The sequence below is a fragment of the Paroedura picta genome, chromosome 3, assembly GCF_049243985.1.
Source record: "Paroedura picta isolate Pp20150507F chromosome 3, Ppicta_v3.0, whole genome shotgun sequence".
NCBI lineage: Eukaryota > Metazoa > Chordata > Lepidosauria > Squamata > Gekkonidae > Paroedura > Paroedura picta.
In genome coordinates, this window is record NC_135371.1 from 119042051 (window position 1) to 119061714 (window position 19664).

General features: G+C 47.1%; 1 protein-coding gene across 1 annotated transcript in view; it reads right to left on the reverse strand.

Annotated features, from left to right (window-relative positions):
• Positions 1 to 18571, reverse strand: part of NOTCH3 (notch receptor 3) — a 76673-nt gene extending 58102 nt beyond the window's left edge. The window contains exons 1-2 of the mRNA XM_077327410.1: positions 18338 to 18571; positions 2635 to 2716 (exon numbers count right to left, since the gene is read on the reverse strand). Of these exons, the coding sequence (XP_077183525.1) occupies positions 2635 to 2716; positions 18338 to 18434 (179 nt within the window). The 5' untranslated portion in view covers positions 18435 to 18571. The remainder of the gene's footprint in view (positions 1 to 2634; positions 2717 to 18337) is intronic.
• Between the last annotated feature and the right edge of the window lie 1093 nt (positions 18572 to 19664).

Below are 19664 nucleotides of genomic sequence, written 5' to 3' on the forward strand. Positions count from 1 at the left end.
TGAAAGCTCCTTGCTCAGGGGTCCATAGAATTTAATCTCTTGAAAACTGGCAGTTATTTAAAGGACAGGCAAAAGCAGCCCTGCAGCAATTGTGGTGCTGGTAGCTTTAAAAACAGTCCCACCAACTCCCCTGGAAAGATTTCCCACAGAGAATAATGGAGCCAAAAAACCTCAGAATCCTAAAAAAAAAAAAAAAAAACATCAGATCCAAAAGCCAACATGATATTTGGAATCCGGGGAAACAAATATTTTTGGTTCCCTCATATCTGGATCCAAAAATATATTTTTTATTAGTACATCTCTAAATGTTATATATGATGATTTATATGTTTTAAGTACTAAACGTATCTCAAATTTTCCAAAAATAGCCCCACATCCATTTCCCCTCAGTTTCAAGGTATCCAGGAATTGTAAAGCTCTGTTCCTCTGCTCTCTGAGAATCAGAAGGAAATCAGACACGGGGGGGGGGGGATTTATCAAGTGCAAATGATGTAACTCCTGCATAACCCTAGTTACAGCTGTCCCATCCTCCTTTGCATCTGTCCGCCTTACAAACAAGCACACACTTAAAAAAACATGTAAGTCAAGAGGCACAAATTGATATTGTAAATGTCAAATTAGAAGCTGTATTCTGTTTCATGACCATTAAGGTTTTTGGTTGCCTGCCCTCTCCCACACACACACACTTCATTTCAGTTTTATTCAGACAATACACACACACACTTATCAAGTCTTATTCTGGTCTCTACCCAAGTCCCCGCCCCCCCACCGCCTCCCTGCATAAAGTTCCTGCTCTTTGTGGTAGCTACACCTCCTGTTTCTCAAGCAGGCCTATTCACATCCCTCTGGAACCAGTGAAGCAAGCCATAATCCAAGCCCCACCTTCTTCACCAAGACAGGTCACAAGAGGGGGGGGGGGATGGAAGGGAAAGAGAGGCAAAAACCAAAACGGGAACCACCCACTGTCCACCTCTTGGCATCATCAAGACCACAGAAGCCAAAAAGTGACTGCCCCTGTAAGAGGCCTCCTTGCAGGTGTTTGGGGGGGGGGGAGAAGGGTGTTTTTTTTCCCTTCAGCTCTGGGCACTCCCAGGTCTCCCCATCCAACCTGTCCAACAGGTTTCAGACCATGCTGCCAGAAGCTCCCTTCCCTTCCCTTTTCTTCCTCTTTCCTAAATCCCTCGCAGAACACATTCTAAATTCCTCAGAAACCCTACTAGCATCGCTGAGCCTCGGGAGGCTTGGCTCCGTGCCCATCTCTGGGCCGGACAATGGCGCTTTGGCTGTGGACTCTGGAACAGGGCTCACAGCTGGCTGGTAACATTTCTGTGTTCTATCCCATCCCATCCAGGGATCCAGGCCAGGCATCAGGCCTCCCAGTGATTCACCTGTTCTGGGTGTGTCAGCTGCAGGCAGATCCACCTGTCCTGGATTCCAGCACAGGCAGCTAGGAACTTGCTGCATTGGTTCTTACACCTGCTAGCTGGAAAGGCAACTTAAGGAAGTCAGGGCAGGAGCCCGATTCCAAATAACCCCATCCACCTCTGATGAGGCAGAACTAGAAAACTTTCAGGCTATGTGACTCAACTCTCAACACCTTGGGCACAAATGCAACCTACTGCTGCAATCATGGTTTTGTCCTGGGCATCTGCCAGACAGGCTCCCCACTGCAAACTCTGCCAGTGCAGCATGTTACTCAAACATGAAAGAAGCAGAAAGAACGCTGCCAGAATCAGCTCTAAACCCTACCTAGCAGTAGCATCAACATGCCTGTTCTCCCCACCCTTTAGGAGGGTGCCAGGTCAAATAAATACTACTTACAGGAAGTGGAAAACAGACCTAAGGGATTTCAGATCTATGGAGGTGACAAGCCTCCCTGTGGACTGATCCTTTTTACAACTTTCCAACAAAGGAAACAAGTTCTCTCTCAGACAATGTTTATCATATCCCAATGAACTTGTATTAATACAGTCAAAGTGAGCAAGAAGTAGGTTCCCCCCCCATCTCCATTCCACAGAGCTGTTTGTTATACCTCTCCCTCATCCTTCCCCCGAGACATGCAGGGGCATCTTTCATGGCAGTTCTTCAGCCTCACAACCACCTTACAAGGTAGTTTAAGGCCAAGAGATACTGGCTGGCTAACAGATTCAAACCCATGATCCCACAGTCAAAGTCCAGAACTCTACCCAGTCCACCACATTGGATGCATTTAGATGGTGTGATCAAATTGCTCAGAGCGCCCATAGCAAAGAGCGTCACAGACCTCAGAAGTACACAGAGGGAGCCAAATTTGCACCTGTCAGCAGAAAGAGCTCCCAATCCCCACAGGCCCAGACAGGCAGCCGTTGGGAAGGGTTCTTCGGTCCTTGCTCACTCCCCGACACAGCCTCTTGACCTCGGCTAAATGAGGACAGCGCACATCCCTTTCCTAAAGTGCTATTAGTACTCACCTCACACTAAAACCTATAAAGAGCTCCCAGCCCCCTCCCCCCGCACACACCATTATCCTAGTGCCTATGAATATTCCACAAGGAAAGGTTGCTGCTCCCCGCTGCAAAGTTTTCTCAAGCAACTACAGCCCTCCCCAGCGCCAGGCAGATTCAAAGCACCAGGTGTTATTGAGGCACCACTTACATGCATCCAGCGATCCCATTGGAGTACACAACACAGGTCCCACCATTCTCACAGGGCTTGTCACCGTCCAGGCACTGTACAGCTGCAGGGAAAGGAGGAGAAGCTCAGTTAGTGCATGTACAGCAGTGGAAATGGCAAAAGTAACACTCAGACCACTGACAGCAGCTAGGAGTCATGACTGCTCAATAAACCTCTGTTTGTTCCAGATGTTGGGAACAGACAAACTGTTAACTTCATGCTATGAGCTGTGAAAGGCTGGCCACTCTTGGGAACAGCATAGCAGAAGAAGAGCTGGTTTTTTGTACCCTGCTTTTCACTATTTGAAGGAATCTCAAAGCAGCTTACAATCACCTTCCCTTCTTCGCCCCATGACAGACACACTGATGGTTTCCGCACGAGGGATTTGCCGGCACCAGTCCGGGGCCATTCCAGGCCTGACTCAGAGCCTCATTTGTCCAGCGGCAACAGGGCCTGTGTTGGGCCAGGCACCTGTGTCTGTGGGAAATCTGGGCCACCCCCAGATGGAACATTGCTCCTACCTCCCCCCCCCCCAGCAGACATTTCCATCATTTACCCTTGCAAGAGACAAATTCACATTCACCCTTTTGCCAGTGGAATGTTCTCTCTTTTCCTTCATGTCAAAGGCTGTATGCATTTTGTTCAAAAATTAACAAGTGAGACTACCCAGCAATATCAAAAAAAAACCCCACTGTCCCACCATAAAAGGTATTCCTTATTAACAATCAGGTGTGGCACAGTTAATAGTCATTAGTGTCAGGGTTCACAATGCATACCACAAACATGCTCATCAGAGATGGAAAGGGGGAAAAGAGGAGAGGATGGAGTTCCTGCACAGAGCTGTATGACACAAACCTGAAAAGGGTACATTTCATTCAGCAAAAATGCCTTTGACAGAAGGATGAGCCAGATGAGAATTCTCACAAGACCTCAATTGGCTGGCATGGGCTTAGTTGACACAACCTGGAACCACAACCCCTGTATCAGTTTTACAGGCTGCTAATCTAAAAATACTCTTCTCAGACAAGGAATTTCAAAAGGAGAATCCAAAGCTCTGATAACACTGAATTAGAATTCATTAACAAATTCAAGACTATTTACACCTTTCACCTGGGATTCCTCTCTTAATAGTCTCTCACTGTACCTCTTGCATTTCACTCTGTACCTTTCTATTGTACCTAGATATGTGCATTAGATCAATGCTAATCCTATTTTGCCTATCTAACAGCAATTAGAGGTGGCCCTCGCCCACTCTGACAGAACTAATTACTCTTCTGATTGGATTTTATTTCAAACCAGACTCTCATTTGTGCTCCTCCCTGCCTTTCTGTTGTGAATAAAAAAGCAACAAGCTAATGGATATGCATAAACTTGAATGCATCTGATGAACTGAGCTCTGACTCACAAGAGATCGTGCCCTTCAGGTTCCAGTGGACCTCTTTGATATCTTGAGACTAACTTTATCGATAAAGATCAAATGGCATGCCGACCTAAGTGAAACATCATGTGGAGAGAAGATAGACTTGAGAAAACTACTTCTTCTCTTAGCCAATCGCATTATTCTTGTGTAGGAGAAACAACACAGATCTCACAAGGAGGCAGGCAGGCCCAGGAATCAGGATCTATGGTTCATAGAAGGAATAGGCAGCTGTCTTTGTTTCTTCACAAAAGCTCAATCAGGTGTGAAAGTTTTCAGAAAACCATTTTGATCCTGCCACTTTCCCAAGCTCTGCCCATGAGGCTGGGAGTTCAATTCCAACAGCCGGCTCAAGGTTGACTCAGCCTTCCATCCTCCCAAGGTTGGTAAAATGAGTACCCAGCTTGCGGGGGGGTAAACAGTAATGACTGGGGAAGGCACTGGCAAACCACCCCGTATTGAGTCTGCCATGAAAACGCTAGAGGGCGTCACCCCAAGGGTCAGACATATATATATATCAACAGACTCCCAACCTCCTCTCATTTCACACTGTTAGGGGCACTGACCAGGTTATTCAGCATCTGGGAATGCACCCTTCCTCTCTAAGTCCTTAAAAAGGACTCCAGACACTCAGCAGGGTGGATCCCAGTGGATCACTAATGCCCAATGAAAGGAGCTTTGACTCTCAAAAGCACATACCCTGAGTCTCTGGTTGGCCTCTGAGGCACAACTGAACTCCACAGTCATTCCCTTTGCGTGGAGTTCCACATCACCAACCTACAAGTGTGCCTGCAATTTATGCCAGCCCTTACTAGAATTACAGGCAGAAGCTTATGTGAATCCCCAGCACCCCAACCTAATACCAAACAAGCACAAGGAATTCACCCCACATGCAGCCAGAAGGGGGGGGCAGCGCTTCCCAGAAGCAGCCTCAGACAGTTCAGTGCAGCCCTGAAGGATGCGAGGACTCTGAACAATTCTCGCTCTGAAGCAGTGGTCCCAGGATCCAGAAGCCAGAGAAATGTTATCAGTGGCATCACCAGCTTGTCCCAGAGCTTCACTACCTCTATCAAATGGCATCAGCAAAAGCCTGCAATGTGGGCCAGCTTGCCACAGATCAGGGCAGGCATGCTCACCTGTGGCAAAGGGAAGCTATTCTTTTAAGACAAGCCTCAAAGCCTGATCGTACCCCGCATCTACTAATGAGAGTCTAACAGCCCAGCGAAGAGGGACGACTCTGCCGTCTGTAACTACGCACCCCCCTCCCCCGGCAGTGTGTCGGCATGAGTGGGTGGGAGGAGCTGAACAGTAAATTACTCAAACTAAGCCAAGCCAAGCCAAGCACGTTTCTTGAGGGGGCCCAGGCTAGGGGAAGGGAAATGCAGGGACCCATCTCTGCCAGCCGCAGAAACAAGGTGCCCGAGCACACAAAGACCTCCATTCCCAAAGAGATGCTCCTGGCTCAAGAGATGCTCCTGGGCCTTCTCAAGGAGGGGAATGACGCCGCCGGGGCTCCCGGAGCAGGCTGAAACCCCTCCCCTCTCGGAGCAGAGAGAAGATGGAAAGAGCTGGGGGCCAGGCATTTCACGCACCCTCGGCCATTTTCCAGAGACCCACTTGTAGCAGAGTGCGTGCCCAGCACACAGATCAGTCCCAGACAATGCCTTTCTCCCCTCCCCTCGGCCACCCCTTACTCTGTCAGCACGCAGAGGCAGGCAGGGCTGCAGCCAAAGGCAGTCTCAGTAACCCCCTGCATGCACATGGTATTAATATCCACACACATCCTAAGTAGACCTGTGGTGCCATAGTAGTTCACACCATCCCCACAACTTTGACAAGATAACCAAAGGCCACTCAAGAATGGGTTCTTCTGGCATTCCTGAGCATGCATGTACATGTGCGCGTGTGCACACACACACACAAACACCTTACCAAAATACAGACTACAGTTGCATGCACATAGTTTACAAATGATACTGGAAACACACTAGCCAATGCATGCATGGACACACACTGCACCACGGTCCCATCAAGATAGATACCCCCACCTGGAGCCCAAGGTCACAAGATGAACTCCCAAAATGTTCATCAGACTTGCAACTTCCAGTATGCTGAGAGACAGACGCTGTATATATTAATACGTGTACACCTATTTTTATACCCTGCTTTTCACTACCTGAAGGAGTCTGAATTCTGCTTACAAAAACCTTTCCATTGCTCTCCCCACAACAGACACCCTGGGAGGTAGGTGGGTCTGAGTGAGCTCCGAGAGAAGTGTTCCATGAGAACAGGTCCTAGAGAACCCGGGTGAGCTGCGGGCGCTGCAGGAGCTTCCAGCATTCCGCAGAGCCTGCAAAACTGAGCTCTTCCACCAGGTCTACGGTTGAGGCAGGGATCAGCGAGGAAGATCGTTGCCCCCCCCCCCGGGGTATGAGCAGTCCATTTACTTTTTTGACTTCCTTCCTTACCCCTCCAGTAGTGGGGATGGGGGGGGTCCACCATGTTTGTGAATTTTATGTCTTTAAATTGGGGTTTTAATTGGACTTTGTAACTCACCACGAGCCAGCTTTGGAAGTGGCGGGAAATAAATCGAATAATAATAAAAATAATAATAACAGTGAGTAGCCCAAGATCTCCCAGCTGGCTGCATGGGAAGGGATGAGTTCTCCAGATCAGTGTCTGGACAGAAGACACATGCATAAAACCAGAAAAGACTCCAGCAAATACATTCCTGACACACTCAACAAAAATCCCACAATTTCCTCTTTTCCAGTGTGCAGAGCCAAGTCTGAGCCAGTGGAATGCACTCCCATATCCCTTTGCACTCACAAAATCTGCAAACCGTATCCCTGCACACTCAAACATCTCTGCAGCCAACATTCCACCACATATAAGCCTTCCAGCATCCATGCAGAGTCGCCCGAAGAGAGTGGCCTTGCTTCCACAGGGTGGTGCTCAGCTCCAGCTCTCTTCTTCCAACCTGGACAGAGGCAGACCCCTCTCGAACTAGACAGCCAAAGGAGGGCAGAAAGCCAAGGAAAGTTGCTTTCGGACCTCCATTTCATATATAGGTCAGACAGACGTGCAACATGAGTCAATGCAAAGAAATATTCCCAATCAGACTTGTGTACTCAGGGTTGTCAACTCCATCTCGGGAAATTCCTGGAGATTTTAGGGTAATGGCTACAGAGGGCAGAGTTTGCGGATGGAGTTTAGCAAGAGTATAATGCCCATAGAGTCTGTCTTCAGAAGCTCCTGCAAGGGAACTCATCTTTGGAGATCAGCTGAAATTTCACCGGGAAGCTGGAAACCCTAGTTTACACTTCTCCTATTGCACAACATGGCAGAAGACCCCCTCAAGCTTATGATTTTCTGCCTTGCTAAAAGAAGGGCAAAACCTCACACAAAATTTCCTTCATCGATCAGCATTAGCAATTAGCAATTTGGTTGTCCCAAATTTTGTTTTAATATGTTAAATGTTGTTATGTTTTGGCATGTGTTGCTTTAATGCATTTTAAATTGTAATCAGGATTTGTTTAAAGTTGCCATCAAGTCACAACCAACATATAGCAAACCCATGTGTTTTTGAAGGCAACAGACATTCAGAGGTTGTTTGCCACTGCCTGCTTCTGCATAGCAACCTTGACTTTCTTGATGGTCTTTCATCCAAATACTAACCAGGGCCAATCCTGCTTAGCATTGGATATCTGAAGGGTTAGCCTAGCCACCCAGATCAAGGCAACCAGGAATAAGAAGTAGCAAGAGTCACATATCAAGGCACTGGCAATAGGGGACCCCTGGCCCTCATTGCTTTGGCCACTTAATTCCCATATTCTTTGCAAGGATAGGCCAGACATCAAATGACCAGCTTCTGATTCCACCACCACTATCTTAATCTATCCCTTATCAACCACAAGTACTGATCTGCCCCATTCAAGTAGCCTTAACCTCCTCAAAGACATTGTTTAAAGCAGAAAACATCTCACTTTTAGGCCTGGAAGTGCCTACTGAAGTCTTAACCACTGGGAGGAAGGGCGGAGTAGCGTTTATAGTGGTCAGTGGCCGGAGGACAAGAATTCATAGTTATCTGCTATCATGTGACGGGAAGATCACTCTACTAAAGATAAAGATATCAGATGCTGCAATGAAGACCTGACTTTCTGCATTCACTGGATCATTTGTAACATATTGGTTCACTGTGTAATACTTTATCTTAAAGGGGGGGGGAGTAAATCAAATATTGTTTCTCTCTCTTTAAAAATCAAGACATCTACTAAATGCAAACTTGTAGTCTGAAGCATTGTAAGCACTTCTTTGGCAGTTGAGAAAGCTTTTCCCTGACTCAATGACTTATTTATTGATTTGTAGACCATTCCTCTCCGTGAGCAGGCTGGGGAGTGGGGTTTAGCAACATATAAAATCCAATACAAGCATAGTTAAAACCATCAATTCGTTACAATTCTGTTTCCTTAACTATAGTGTCACTCTTCTTTAATTTAGAGCTGCCTCATATGAATTCCCAGTTTGTATTCACACAACATTTGGAAAGAATTCAGTTTCACTCTGAATATTGTATTTTGACAAAAACTACAAGATCAAAAGCAACGCAACTTCTTTTTTTAGTTCATTGTGCTCTTGCCAATTGCTTACAGCTTTGTTGGCTAGTCACTGGTATCTGAACTGCTTCTGAAAATTCATTCTACTAGTTGGGTATTTGTAGTCCTAGAAACAAGTCTGCAGCAATACATTGTATAAAGTGGGTTCAGGATTAGCTCTCCAGAGAAAGATGGATTGGCACTTCCAGTGTTGGCAATACCAATGGCAAAGCGGATTACTTTTCTTTTTCTTACTCCCACTGCCATTATACCAGAACGCTCACAGTACAATCCCAAACAGTTATGCCCTTCTAAACCCATTGACATCAGTCAGGATTTACAGTTTCCCAGTTTGATGCAGTGGGTACATGTAATGCCAGTAGCAGCTAGTACAGTTTCATTGTAGCCATCATGATCATAGTACTTGCATCCAAACTTCACTTTCAAAAAGTAATCTGTAGCAATCTCTAGTCATTAAAAGATCCTCTGGCAGACACCGATAATTCTGTCATTCAGACCATGCAGCTCTGAACATTGTAAGTAGTTTCTAAATAGAACAAGCAGGTTAGCAGTTCTTTATGCGTACATTTTTGTACAGCAAAATCGTTAGCAGACAGATTTAAATCTAAGCAATTTCACACGAATCCTTGTCTGCTGAACAAATGTGTGTCCCACTTACCCATATTTGAACAATTTCTTACATATGTATCAAGACGCCACACATTTTTCCATGCTTTTATGTGGCAGGCGTTTCCTGGGTTTACACTCAAGAGTAGAACTGCACATGTAGTTTGGGGGTCCTCTCCCCCCCCCAATTAAATACACACACAATGCAGGGGCTGTGGTTCAAAGGGCAAAAATAGCACAGAGAAAGGATGGCGCAGTTTAGCTTGCCTCTCATGTGCCATTTTTTCTCCCAAAAATGAGAACCTTAAGCTCCTTTTATCCATAATAAGAAAAAACTCATAGATGTCCATAAGTTTCTCCAGTCAGGAGTGGAAGCAAATTGTGGAATTTGGGCAGCAAACAATGTGCAGGGGGGGGAAACTCTTAATAGCCCTGTACTAGTCTAGGCCACTTGCATTGTAAAAAAATATTAATAAAAGCTTTGGGGAAAAGAATCAGAATTACAGACAGCATGAACTTCTACCCTCAGGGAACACCATAACAGTTGAAGGAGACTCATATGCCTTTGAAGACACATGGCAAACACATACTCAAGAGATACAACCAATCACAACTCCTCAGTGCCTATGTCAGCCTTTCTCAACCTTGTTACCATTGAGAAACCCCTGAAACAGTCTTCAGGCTTTGAGAAAGCAAAAAAGTGATGTCACACCTCCCTGCCACAGACCTGGAAGTCACATCACCAGAAGAGACATCATCCAGACACTCCCACCAGTTGTGACATCACCAGGACATCCCCACAGCACATGAAGTGACAACACATAAAAATTTTCAGAAGATTTGGGAACAGAAACTTAGCTGCACTCTGGGTTGGCTACCAGTTTGTTCTTCTTCACCAAAGGGAGCCTGCAGAAACAGGGCCAGGGCAGGCCTAGGCTACTCCATAGCCCCCATGCCCAGGCCAGAAACAGGACCAGAGCAGACCTATGCCACTGTCTCACTCCCCCTCCTCTGCAATTAAGTTAAAATGAGAGTATTTACTTCTCTGGACTACCCTGTGCAAGAAGCCTCAGCCAGCAAGGATTTGTACAGTCAGAGCCCCTCCCCTTCCCACCCCCACCAGGCCCATCATTGGCTATTTTGTGAAGGGATATGACCAAATATGGCCATATCCAATAACTCTGTCACGAAGCCCCAGGATTTCACAAAACCCTGGCCTAAACAATGCATGTCCCTGTGCTTATGAACAGGAACCTTGACAACACACTGCAATATCTGCCATGCCAAACTCTTGCCCAACTTAGAGTAAAGCTGCCCTTATGACCTGGAGGCCAGCAGCTGCAGAGAAGGGCCACTCTGTATGCTTACTGACTGGGTGAACACCTCTCAATCTAGTAGGTCAACACAATGCTTGACTGATCAAAACACAAGTAAAAAACAGGACAGGATGGATGAAGCAAGAGTCTTTCTCCTAAGCAGAACCCAATTACATTGGTCCAGCACTGTCATGTCCAGCATAGTGTCCATGTCAATGTCAACAGATTGGAGTATTTAAAACAAATTATTAGACTAACAAGAAAAAAAATCTGACAATACCAACGCAATTACTTTTGAAAAATAATCATCACAATATAATAGTTGTGTTGGTATTGTTATATTTTTTCTTTTATTTGTCTATGAAAAATATAAAAAATGTAGAAAGCAGATTAGAGTATTTGAGATAACACTAAATATATAGGCTACATCTACACGTCATTGTGGATACAGTCATTGTGTGAAATGCGTTCCTTTTAAGATGTTCCTGGTGAAGCTCGTGAGTTATTCAACAATATTCTTGACATACTTCAGGGTTTGGCACGTTCTTTTTTTTTGCAACTTAAGATGCCAGCCAAATGGCTCAGTTTCCAGATTTGTGTCAACACATTTTCATCTGCAACCTAACCTGGCTCTGGAGTTCTTCCTGTTCAATACCATCAATTTTGGTCAATTTTTGTAAACTGCAGAGCCATGCTGTTACAGACACTAGCTGGAAGCTGGAATAATCCATCAAAGATGGAAAGCCTCTACAATGATTAAGGGTTAAGGGATTCACAGACATGAAGAACATGCTAAGGAACATGGTATTTCCTGCAAAAGGCGCACGGGCAGCAATCCATTTTTTGTACTGATATCAATACAACAATACTTCTGTGACATATGCAGTCCTATGCTTTTTTCCCCCAAAAAAGACTTGAGCAAAGTCTGCTAAAATACATTTAATAGGTGGAAAGGTAGCAGCGAAAGCTAAAACAGCTTTGGGGGTTGGATCTGTTTCTCAGGCCTTTGCTTGGCTGTCCATGAACCAGAACTCTCAGATTTGTGTTCACCTCCAGGTGTGGCCAGTAGATGGATCCAGGCTTCTTACATTACAACCCTACACTTGGCCCACCTCTTCTGAAGAAAGAATACTCCCCTCTACCACAGATATCCAATTTGAGAAAGTTCATGAACAGCTATTGAGAGATTCCATTTCAAGCCAGTACCCTCACCTCAGCAAGAGGAAGAACTGTCATCTATCTATCCAACCTCTTCCTACAAGTAGTTCAGAGCAGTATAAAATGGTTCTCTTGGGCTCCATTTTACATTCACAAAAACCTTCTGAGGTAGCTTTGACAGAGAGAGTGTAGCTGGCTCAAGGTCACCCAGTGAAGGTCAGTGGATGTGTGACCTTCTCTTTCCAGCACAGTGTACTTGGTTAGATATTAGTCTTCAGGCAAATAAAGGTGACATGAAAGATTGGACAATAAAATCAGAGTCCAGTAGCACCTTTAAGACCAACAAAGATGAAGAGGAAATAAAAACAAAATTCTGTCTTCTGAAGGGTTCATGTTCACATAACTTGCTGGTGATTCCGGGTCCCAGGGAAGTTTGGTTGGCCTCGAGCAGGGCCAGGGCTTTTTCGGTCCTGGCCCCAACCTGGTGGAATGAGCTCCCGGATGAGCTGAGGGCCCTGCGGGAGCTTCCATCATTCTGTAGGGCCTGTAAGATGGAGCTCTTCTGCCGGGTCTACAGTTGAGGCCAGACCAGAAAGATCTGACACCCCCCTGGGCAGATGAGGAAAAGAAGAACTAGAAACTGGTAGAGTCCCCACCAGCAGAACATAGCTGTGGGTGATGAGCCAGCACTTGGGGGCCCCCCTGATACCAGAGGATAGCTAGCGCTATGGGATTTTTGAATTGTTGCCACCACAGGGGTGTTTTAATAGGATAATTTTGTTTGTTTTTTTATTGGGGGGTTATTTGTGACCTGCCGGGAGTGGTAGGATATAAATTGAAAAATAAATAAACTTAAACTTCTTTACCCTAAGGGACACAACCTATAACCACATCCTGGCCAAGAAACTAGAATGGAGAGTCACAATTACTCTAAATTCTTATAAAGAGTTAATGCCAATAGGAGGAGAGACAACTTCCCCAGGAACAACAAATCCCTGGGCCCATAAAGCCACTGAAAATTTCAGCCCCACAAATTTGTAAACCTATCTTTGTAACTCTAATCACTGTTGTTTTAAAGTTTTTAAAGAATCAAAGGGTATTAATTCAGTAACCAGTATCCATTTTATGTTTCTACAGTACATTCATAGCCTTGACTTGGATAGCCCAGGCTAGCCTCATCTCATCAGATCTCAGAAGGCCCCAGTTAGTATTTGAATAGAAGACCACCAATGAAAATTGGCAGTGAGGTGATCAGTAATGGTGCATAACACATATAAACTTTCATAAAAGACAGCTTGCACACCTCCAAAGGCACATGGCAGCTGAGTAATGGGTTCTCAGTAGCAATGAAACTCAACAGGTCTTGGGTGAACAAAGCATACATCCTTCAGAACACACTGCAGAATTATTTGTGGCTTGCCCTGGTTCCCAAATGGATGGGGGAGGGGGTTTTCCTATGCAAGTAAGACAATATAGAATGATGACCTTCAAGGTAGAACCGTTTGAAAACTGTTTTGCCCTACAGCAATAATATCTGCACTGAATGTTCACCAGCACCTTGCCAAAAGACGCCAAGACCTACAGGATCATTCCTCCAAAACAACCACCCCAACATGAGAGTCTCATGGGAAAACCTTCCACAATTCCCACCTTCCTTTAACACAGACCACACAGGACATGTGTGCCACCCACATATCTTGGCTACCTCAAAGGGTGTGGCTGAGGTCCTTCCAGCAGGCTGCATATACTTTTAAAAAAATCAAAGCTCTATGCCAGCATATATTAAATTTTAAACTCGGAAAATTAAAAAAACCTGTGCAACTTATGCAAATTATGCAGATTTACATACATTTGTTATCATTACAGTACACTCCTAAGCAGAGTTACACCCTTCTAAATCAATTAAAGTCAATGGGCTTAGAAGGGTGGAACTCTGTCTAGGACTATCCTTTGCTAGTAATGGGAAGGGGTAAGCAATAATACAAAGATAAACCCTGCAATCCCTGACCAGTGGAAGTTCTGTTAACTCTTAATTGGCTTTTGACATTTCATTAGGCTTTGTCCAGCCTTACAAAATGTTTAGACCTGTCTTTGCAGCTCTAATGACTTGTCTTAAAGTTAAAAAAAGAGAATCAAAAGGTACTGAGTAAGCAATATTGGACTTGGAAGATGCTTGGAGAACATGTCACCCAAACGAAACAGAGTATACCTTCTTCTTAGAAACCAATTATATTCTAGAATTGACATGTGTTGGATATCTAAAAATCTCATGTCAAAAGTCATCAAGAAGTATGGTAGATTGTAACCCCAACAGAAATTTCACTGAGAGGAAAAAACAAGGAAGGAAGGAAGGCGTGGGAGATTGAAGAATACATTATTGTTGCAAGAAGATGCAGTCCAGAAATGTAAACAAGTTGACAGCAAATACACACATATCCATACATATTCCCTGACCTGGGTGACCCAGACTAACTCAATCTCATCAGATCTCAGAAGCTAAGCAAGGTCAGCCCTGGCTACTATCTGGAAGGGTGCAATGGCAAACCACCTCTGAATATCCCTTGTCTTGAAAATTGTGCAGGGTTGCCATGTCTCCTGTGACATGCTGGTGCTTTTCACTACCACCACCAACACACACACACACACACCAGACATTCATGGGATTTACAGAGTCTGATTAGAAAGCACTGGAGGGGACTGTAGTGCCAACCTTCAGCTAAAGGTGCTACCCTTCTATAGTGCAAGTACGATTCAGGCTAGGAAAGGGAGCCAGTGATGCAAGTCTCAAGGGTGACTGCCCAAGCGTTGAGGACAACAAGATGCCCTTCTCAGCAACTTTATGAACATTCCCAAAGATATCTGCCATCTTTTAGGCCAATGCAAGGGTGAGGGCTTACTGTAGTTCGAAGTCCATGACCAATGTTTAACTTATTATTAGTCCATTCTGACTTGATTACCATGCCTGAACATGCAAGTGAAGCTCCATAGCACATGTCATTCCTGATTTCACCACGCCTCTTGCTCATGCTTTCAAAAAAATTGTTTGCGTTTGTTTGTAGGGATCTTTAATGGGACCACCAGCCTGCTTTTTGTCACAAGTATATTCAATCCAGGATGATAAAAAATGTGGATATATAGGGGGGGGGGCAGGGATAGGCTCTCAAAGTGGCTGCTTGCAATAAGACCGTGAAGAGGCTCTGAGCTCTCTCCAGCTGCCTTTGCAGTGCCTTTGTTAACTGGCTAGCAATGTGGGCAGAAGAAAGGGGTAGAGAATTGAATGGCCAGCCGGCTGGCCCGCTATTGCATCTGGAGGAGTTGCAAGCAGGGAGGCAGCTGCTGTATCTCAACAACTCTCAGCTCTGAGAACAGGCTGCTGCAGCTAACAGAATCTGTAAGGTGGAGAGGGAAACTTCACTAGGTCCAGGAAAAAGCAGCAAGGAGATGAGGAGGATCAGACTTATTCCACTACTGCTTGGTCAGAAACGGGCTCAGCATCTATGAAGAATCACAAGTCCTCCCTTCACAAGGCTGAAAGGAACACAAAGCGAAACCTCCAACGCTAGCACCAAGCACCAAGCCCTACTTTATGAGTCGGGTTGACATTTTATTGGTTCCAGGAGGAACAAAATTCTCAGATTTTTACTCTTGGATGTCATCCCAAGAGCCAACGGATCAAGGGGAAAATTTCATATGGAAGGTATAGAAGACAATTCCTTTCCCAGCCCCAGATTTGAATGGAGCCAAGTTGGATCTGGTTTGTCTCAATGAGCAAATTAAATTCAAAGAATCAGTTTCACCAATGCAATCCTATATGCTGCTGTAACTCAATTAGTCAACTGCATAGCCAGGGAATATATTTTTCACATCAAAGCCACACATTTTTAAATGCTAAAATTAGAGTTCTTGCTCCCTCCAAACAAACAACAGAATATTGACTGATTATTTTTAAGCACTGGATTTGAAGTTCTTTATGGAAAAATTGCACCTATTTTTGAGGGAAAAGACAATGACATAACTGAGGACATTTTGCATAGTACAACATTCCTATGCATTTATACACAGGACCTTACATCAAACATGCATATCGTAACTGAGCACGCATGCGTGGCATAAGCGTGCAATGCACATTGCCAAATAGTCAAGGCCAACTGTAACTGGGGGGGGGGGGCAGAATCTGATATATCTGATCATGTAAACCAGCCCTCAGAGGGAAGACTTTACTCCAGGTCATCACATTTTTATCAGTGCAGCCAGGCAGAAAAGAATGAACAGCCCTCAAAGAGACAAAATGTCTGGTTTGCAGACATTAATCTGGATGAGGGTTACCCAGTCTAGCCCCAAAGCTTCATAGGACCCTCCTGTGCAGTGCCCTTCCTACTAAAGAGGCTTCCAACCTTTGTATGACCCCACACACACACACACACTCATGCCAACCAGAACCTCATCCTGCCACCTCAAGCTCAAGAAACAGAGCTAGACACAGCCTCCTTTCCCTCGCTCCCTAAATCCTCAAGGCTCTCAAAGCTGCTGTTCCAGAATGTTTAAGGAACATGTCGCTAATCATTTAGCACTATTCCTGAATACTTTGGTTGTGCTCAAAGTGCCCCGTGTAGCTAAACGCCACAGCTTCAAGCCCATCTAGTGCAAGACCGCCAAGGCTTCAACAGGACTGTGGTGGAATTACTCAACCAAGAACAATGCCCTGTCTATGTCCAGCCAAGCTGCAAGCTGGTGGGGAGGGGAGGAGGGGATTCATATTCTCCGGGCATCCAATTCACAGCATCCCAGCCTCACGCATGGGGACTAGCTGCACATTCCCATGTACTACAGCAGGGGCAGTCAACCTGTGGTCCTCCAGATGTCCATGGACTACAATCCCCATAAGCCCCTGCCAACAAATGCTGGCAGGGGCTCATGGGCATTGTAGTCCATGGACATCTGGAGGACCACAGGTTGACTACCCCTGTACTACAGAACCAACTGCATGGGAATGGCATAAGAAGCAAGGCCAGCTTCATTAAACCAGTCAGGTGGCTTCATGGGAGAGTGAAACCCATGCCGAATAATAGCTCTACGTTCTATTTACCTTTTGTGGCAATTATCTCATCCCTGGCACACTGCTGCACGTTTTATTGGGCCAAGCAAGTCGCTGCATGACACCCAATTAAATCATCTTATCTCCTGCTTGCATCTAACTTAATTCCCAGCGCACAAATGGGGAGAGCCAGCTGTGTGGGGGAAGCATGTTTCATAGTAGACTGAGCCACTCTGACTCTCCAGAGCCTGGGAACCGGCTGGCCCAGTTGCTAAGCGGTGCACTCCCTAGCAGAGCTTCAAGATGCTTTTCTTGTTTCACAGGCAAGGATCGGCAACTCAGAGTTAAGCTACTGCCTTTGCGTCTGAATTGGGCAGGCCTGGTTTAGAAACCCCAGTGCTGGAGCCTCGGCTTGAATGGCACTTGGACAGCTTCATGGGAGCCGCTTTTGGTAACAATACAAGTTTGTCCACCTAGCAGAATGTGAAGGAGGGGGGGAGAGGGCCAACAGCTGCTGCTACATCTGTCCAAATCATCCACCCCTCTCTGTTCACACAATGCCCAACAAAAGCACTATCAAATTCAATGTCAATGCAAGCAGGGATGGCATTTCATAGCGGTCCGTGGGGGAAAACCTAAACTACTATGTGCCCCCTCTCACGCAGACACAGACCAGCACACCTGACATAGTTACACATTTGAGGAGTGCCTGGCCTGTACAGCACACACCATGCACAGGGTGCACAATCCAACACGTTTTTAAACACGCCAAATGCTTATAGATCAGCACAACTGGCACTGCAGTACAACCACACCGCACAGTCTGCAAAGGACAACAAGGTCTTACAGAAAGCCGTGCTTCTTTTTTTCCTCTCCCCCTAGCGAGACCGAGTGAAAAGATTTCATTTAGCTTCCAAGGAGCAAAGACAGAGAAGAAAGGCAAAAGCGAAGCCAGATCCTTCCGAAATCCACTCGCCGGGTTTTCCGACGGCGCCGGGCTGGGAAGCTGGAACTGGTTGGCGAAGAAAGTTTGCTCCAAGTAAATAAAAAGTGTTAAGATTGTTTCTCCCGAAGCTCAAATCAGTGCCGGTGATTTACTATCCCCCCACCCCACCCCACCCCACCCTCGCCGCCGCAGCCCGATCGCTGCCTCCTCCCCCCAATCCGGAATTAAACAATGATCATTTATTTTCTTTGTGGTCGGACTCTGGCTTCGCAAGCCTTTTCCCTCCCCTCCTTCTCAAGGGCGGGGGAGGGGGGAGAACAAGGGCAGGGAAGGAGCCGACACGACCCAAGGAAAAAGACCCTCCGAGTCGCCACTGCCCCGGCGGGGGGGGGGGGAGGGCTCAAAGCACCGCCGAGAGCCTCGGCGCGGGACAGCAGCGCCTCCGCGAAGTTTGCCAAAGTTTGTAAAGAGGAAATGGAGAGGCCACGGCCCGTCTCCGAGCCGCCCGGGCCGGGGAGGACTCTCGCCGGGCCCTCCCCCGAAATCCTGGGGGTCCCACCCCACCCCGGCGGCATTCCCCAAGCGCCCTACCTGCTCCGAGCGCCAGCCGCGCCAGCAGCGCCATGCCCACAAGGCTGCAGCCCAGCCATGCCCGCCACGGGCCCCCGAGCCGGGACGCCAAGCCCATGCCCCCCAGTCCGCCGGCCACCCTATAGATCCATGGAAGGGGCCGAGCGCGAGCGCCAGCCAGACACCCGAAAGCGCGCCGGCGCCTCCTCCTGCTGCTCGCTCCCGGACCCTGGGAAACTTCTCCGAGTGAGAGCGGGGCGGGGCGACCCCGCTGCCCGGGGGCGGGGTCCGCACCCAGCCCGCCCGGCCCGGCTCGCCTCGGCTCCCACGCTCCCTCCCTCCCTCCCTCCCTCGCCGAGCAGCTCCCGCGCTTTCTCTCCCCCCTCCCTCCCCTGCCCACACCCCACTTTTCACCCCTCGGCCCCCGCAGAGACGGGCCGCGGGCGGAGTGTGCGAAGGGACGAGAGGAGCGCCGCGGCGCCGAATTCCGCAGCCTTCCCCTCCCGCCGTGGCATTTCGGGGGGGGGGGAGTCCCCCGAAACGGATCCCCTCCCTTTGCACGCGCGCCCACACACACTCCCCCCCCCCCCGTTTGCGAGCCAGCTGGGGGAAGTTGCGTCCTGAAGGTTTGCCGCTGGGGCCAAAGGGAGCGGGGATTCTTTGGGGGCCCATCAAGGAAGGTTTTCTTTTTGGGGGGGGGCGGGACAACAGTGGGAGTGGGGGGGGGAAGAGCCTCGGCCAGGGAAGTGGCGGGACAGGTTGCCTCGCTTAATCACTCGAGCCCCCGAGCCGCCTCGCTCTTTCCCACACACGATCCAGCAAACCTCCCCAAACGCGACCAAAAAAGTTGCTGTTTTCATGAGCATCCCAATTCCCCAAGGAGAGGAAAAGTTTCCATCCGTCCCCCAGATGAGGGGCGGAGGCAGCAACCCAGAGCAGTCTCTACTGTTTCCAGTGGCACAAACCCAAGAGCTTGTAGCTGAAGACTGGCTCAAGCCCCTTCCAGAAATTTAGTATTTCTTAATTTAAAAAATCTCTGGATAACTGAATATTTTTACAGTGATCTAACCTGAAAATAAAATCCATTGTACAAATCAATTAACAGCATAATCAGTTTGAGATTTATTGGCTACTGAAGCAGGGAACTCCAATATGGTGCCTACGACCACCATAACACCCACCAGCACATTTCCTGATGCCTGCAAAGGGTTTTTAGAAATTGGGCAGGGTTATATGAGGCACTGGCTTTATGTAAAGGCCTTCACTTGTACAGAGTCATGTTGTAAAAACCACAGGACTGGATCTTGACTAAAGATCCTTGGGGTGCTAGGTTAAAATGCTGAATACA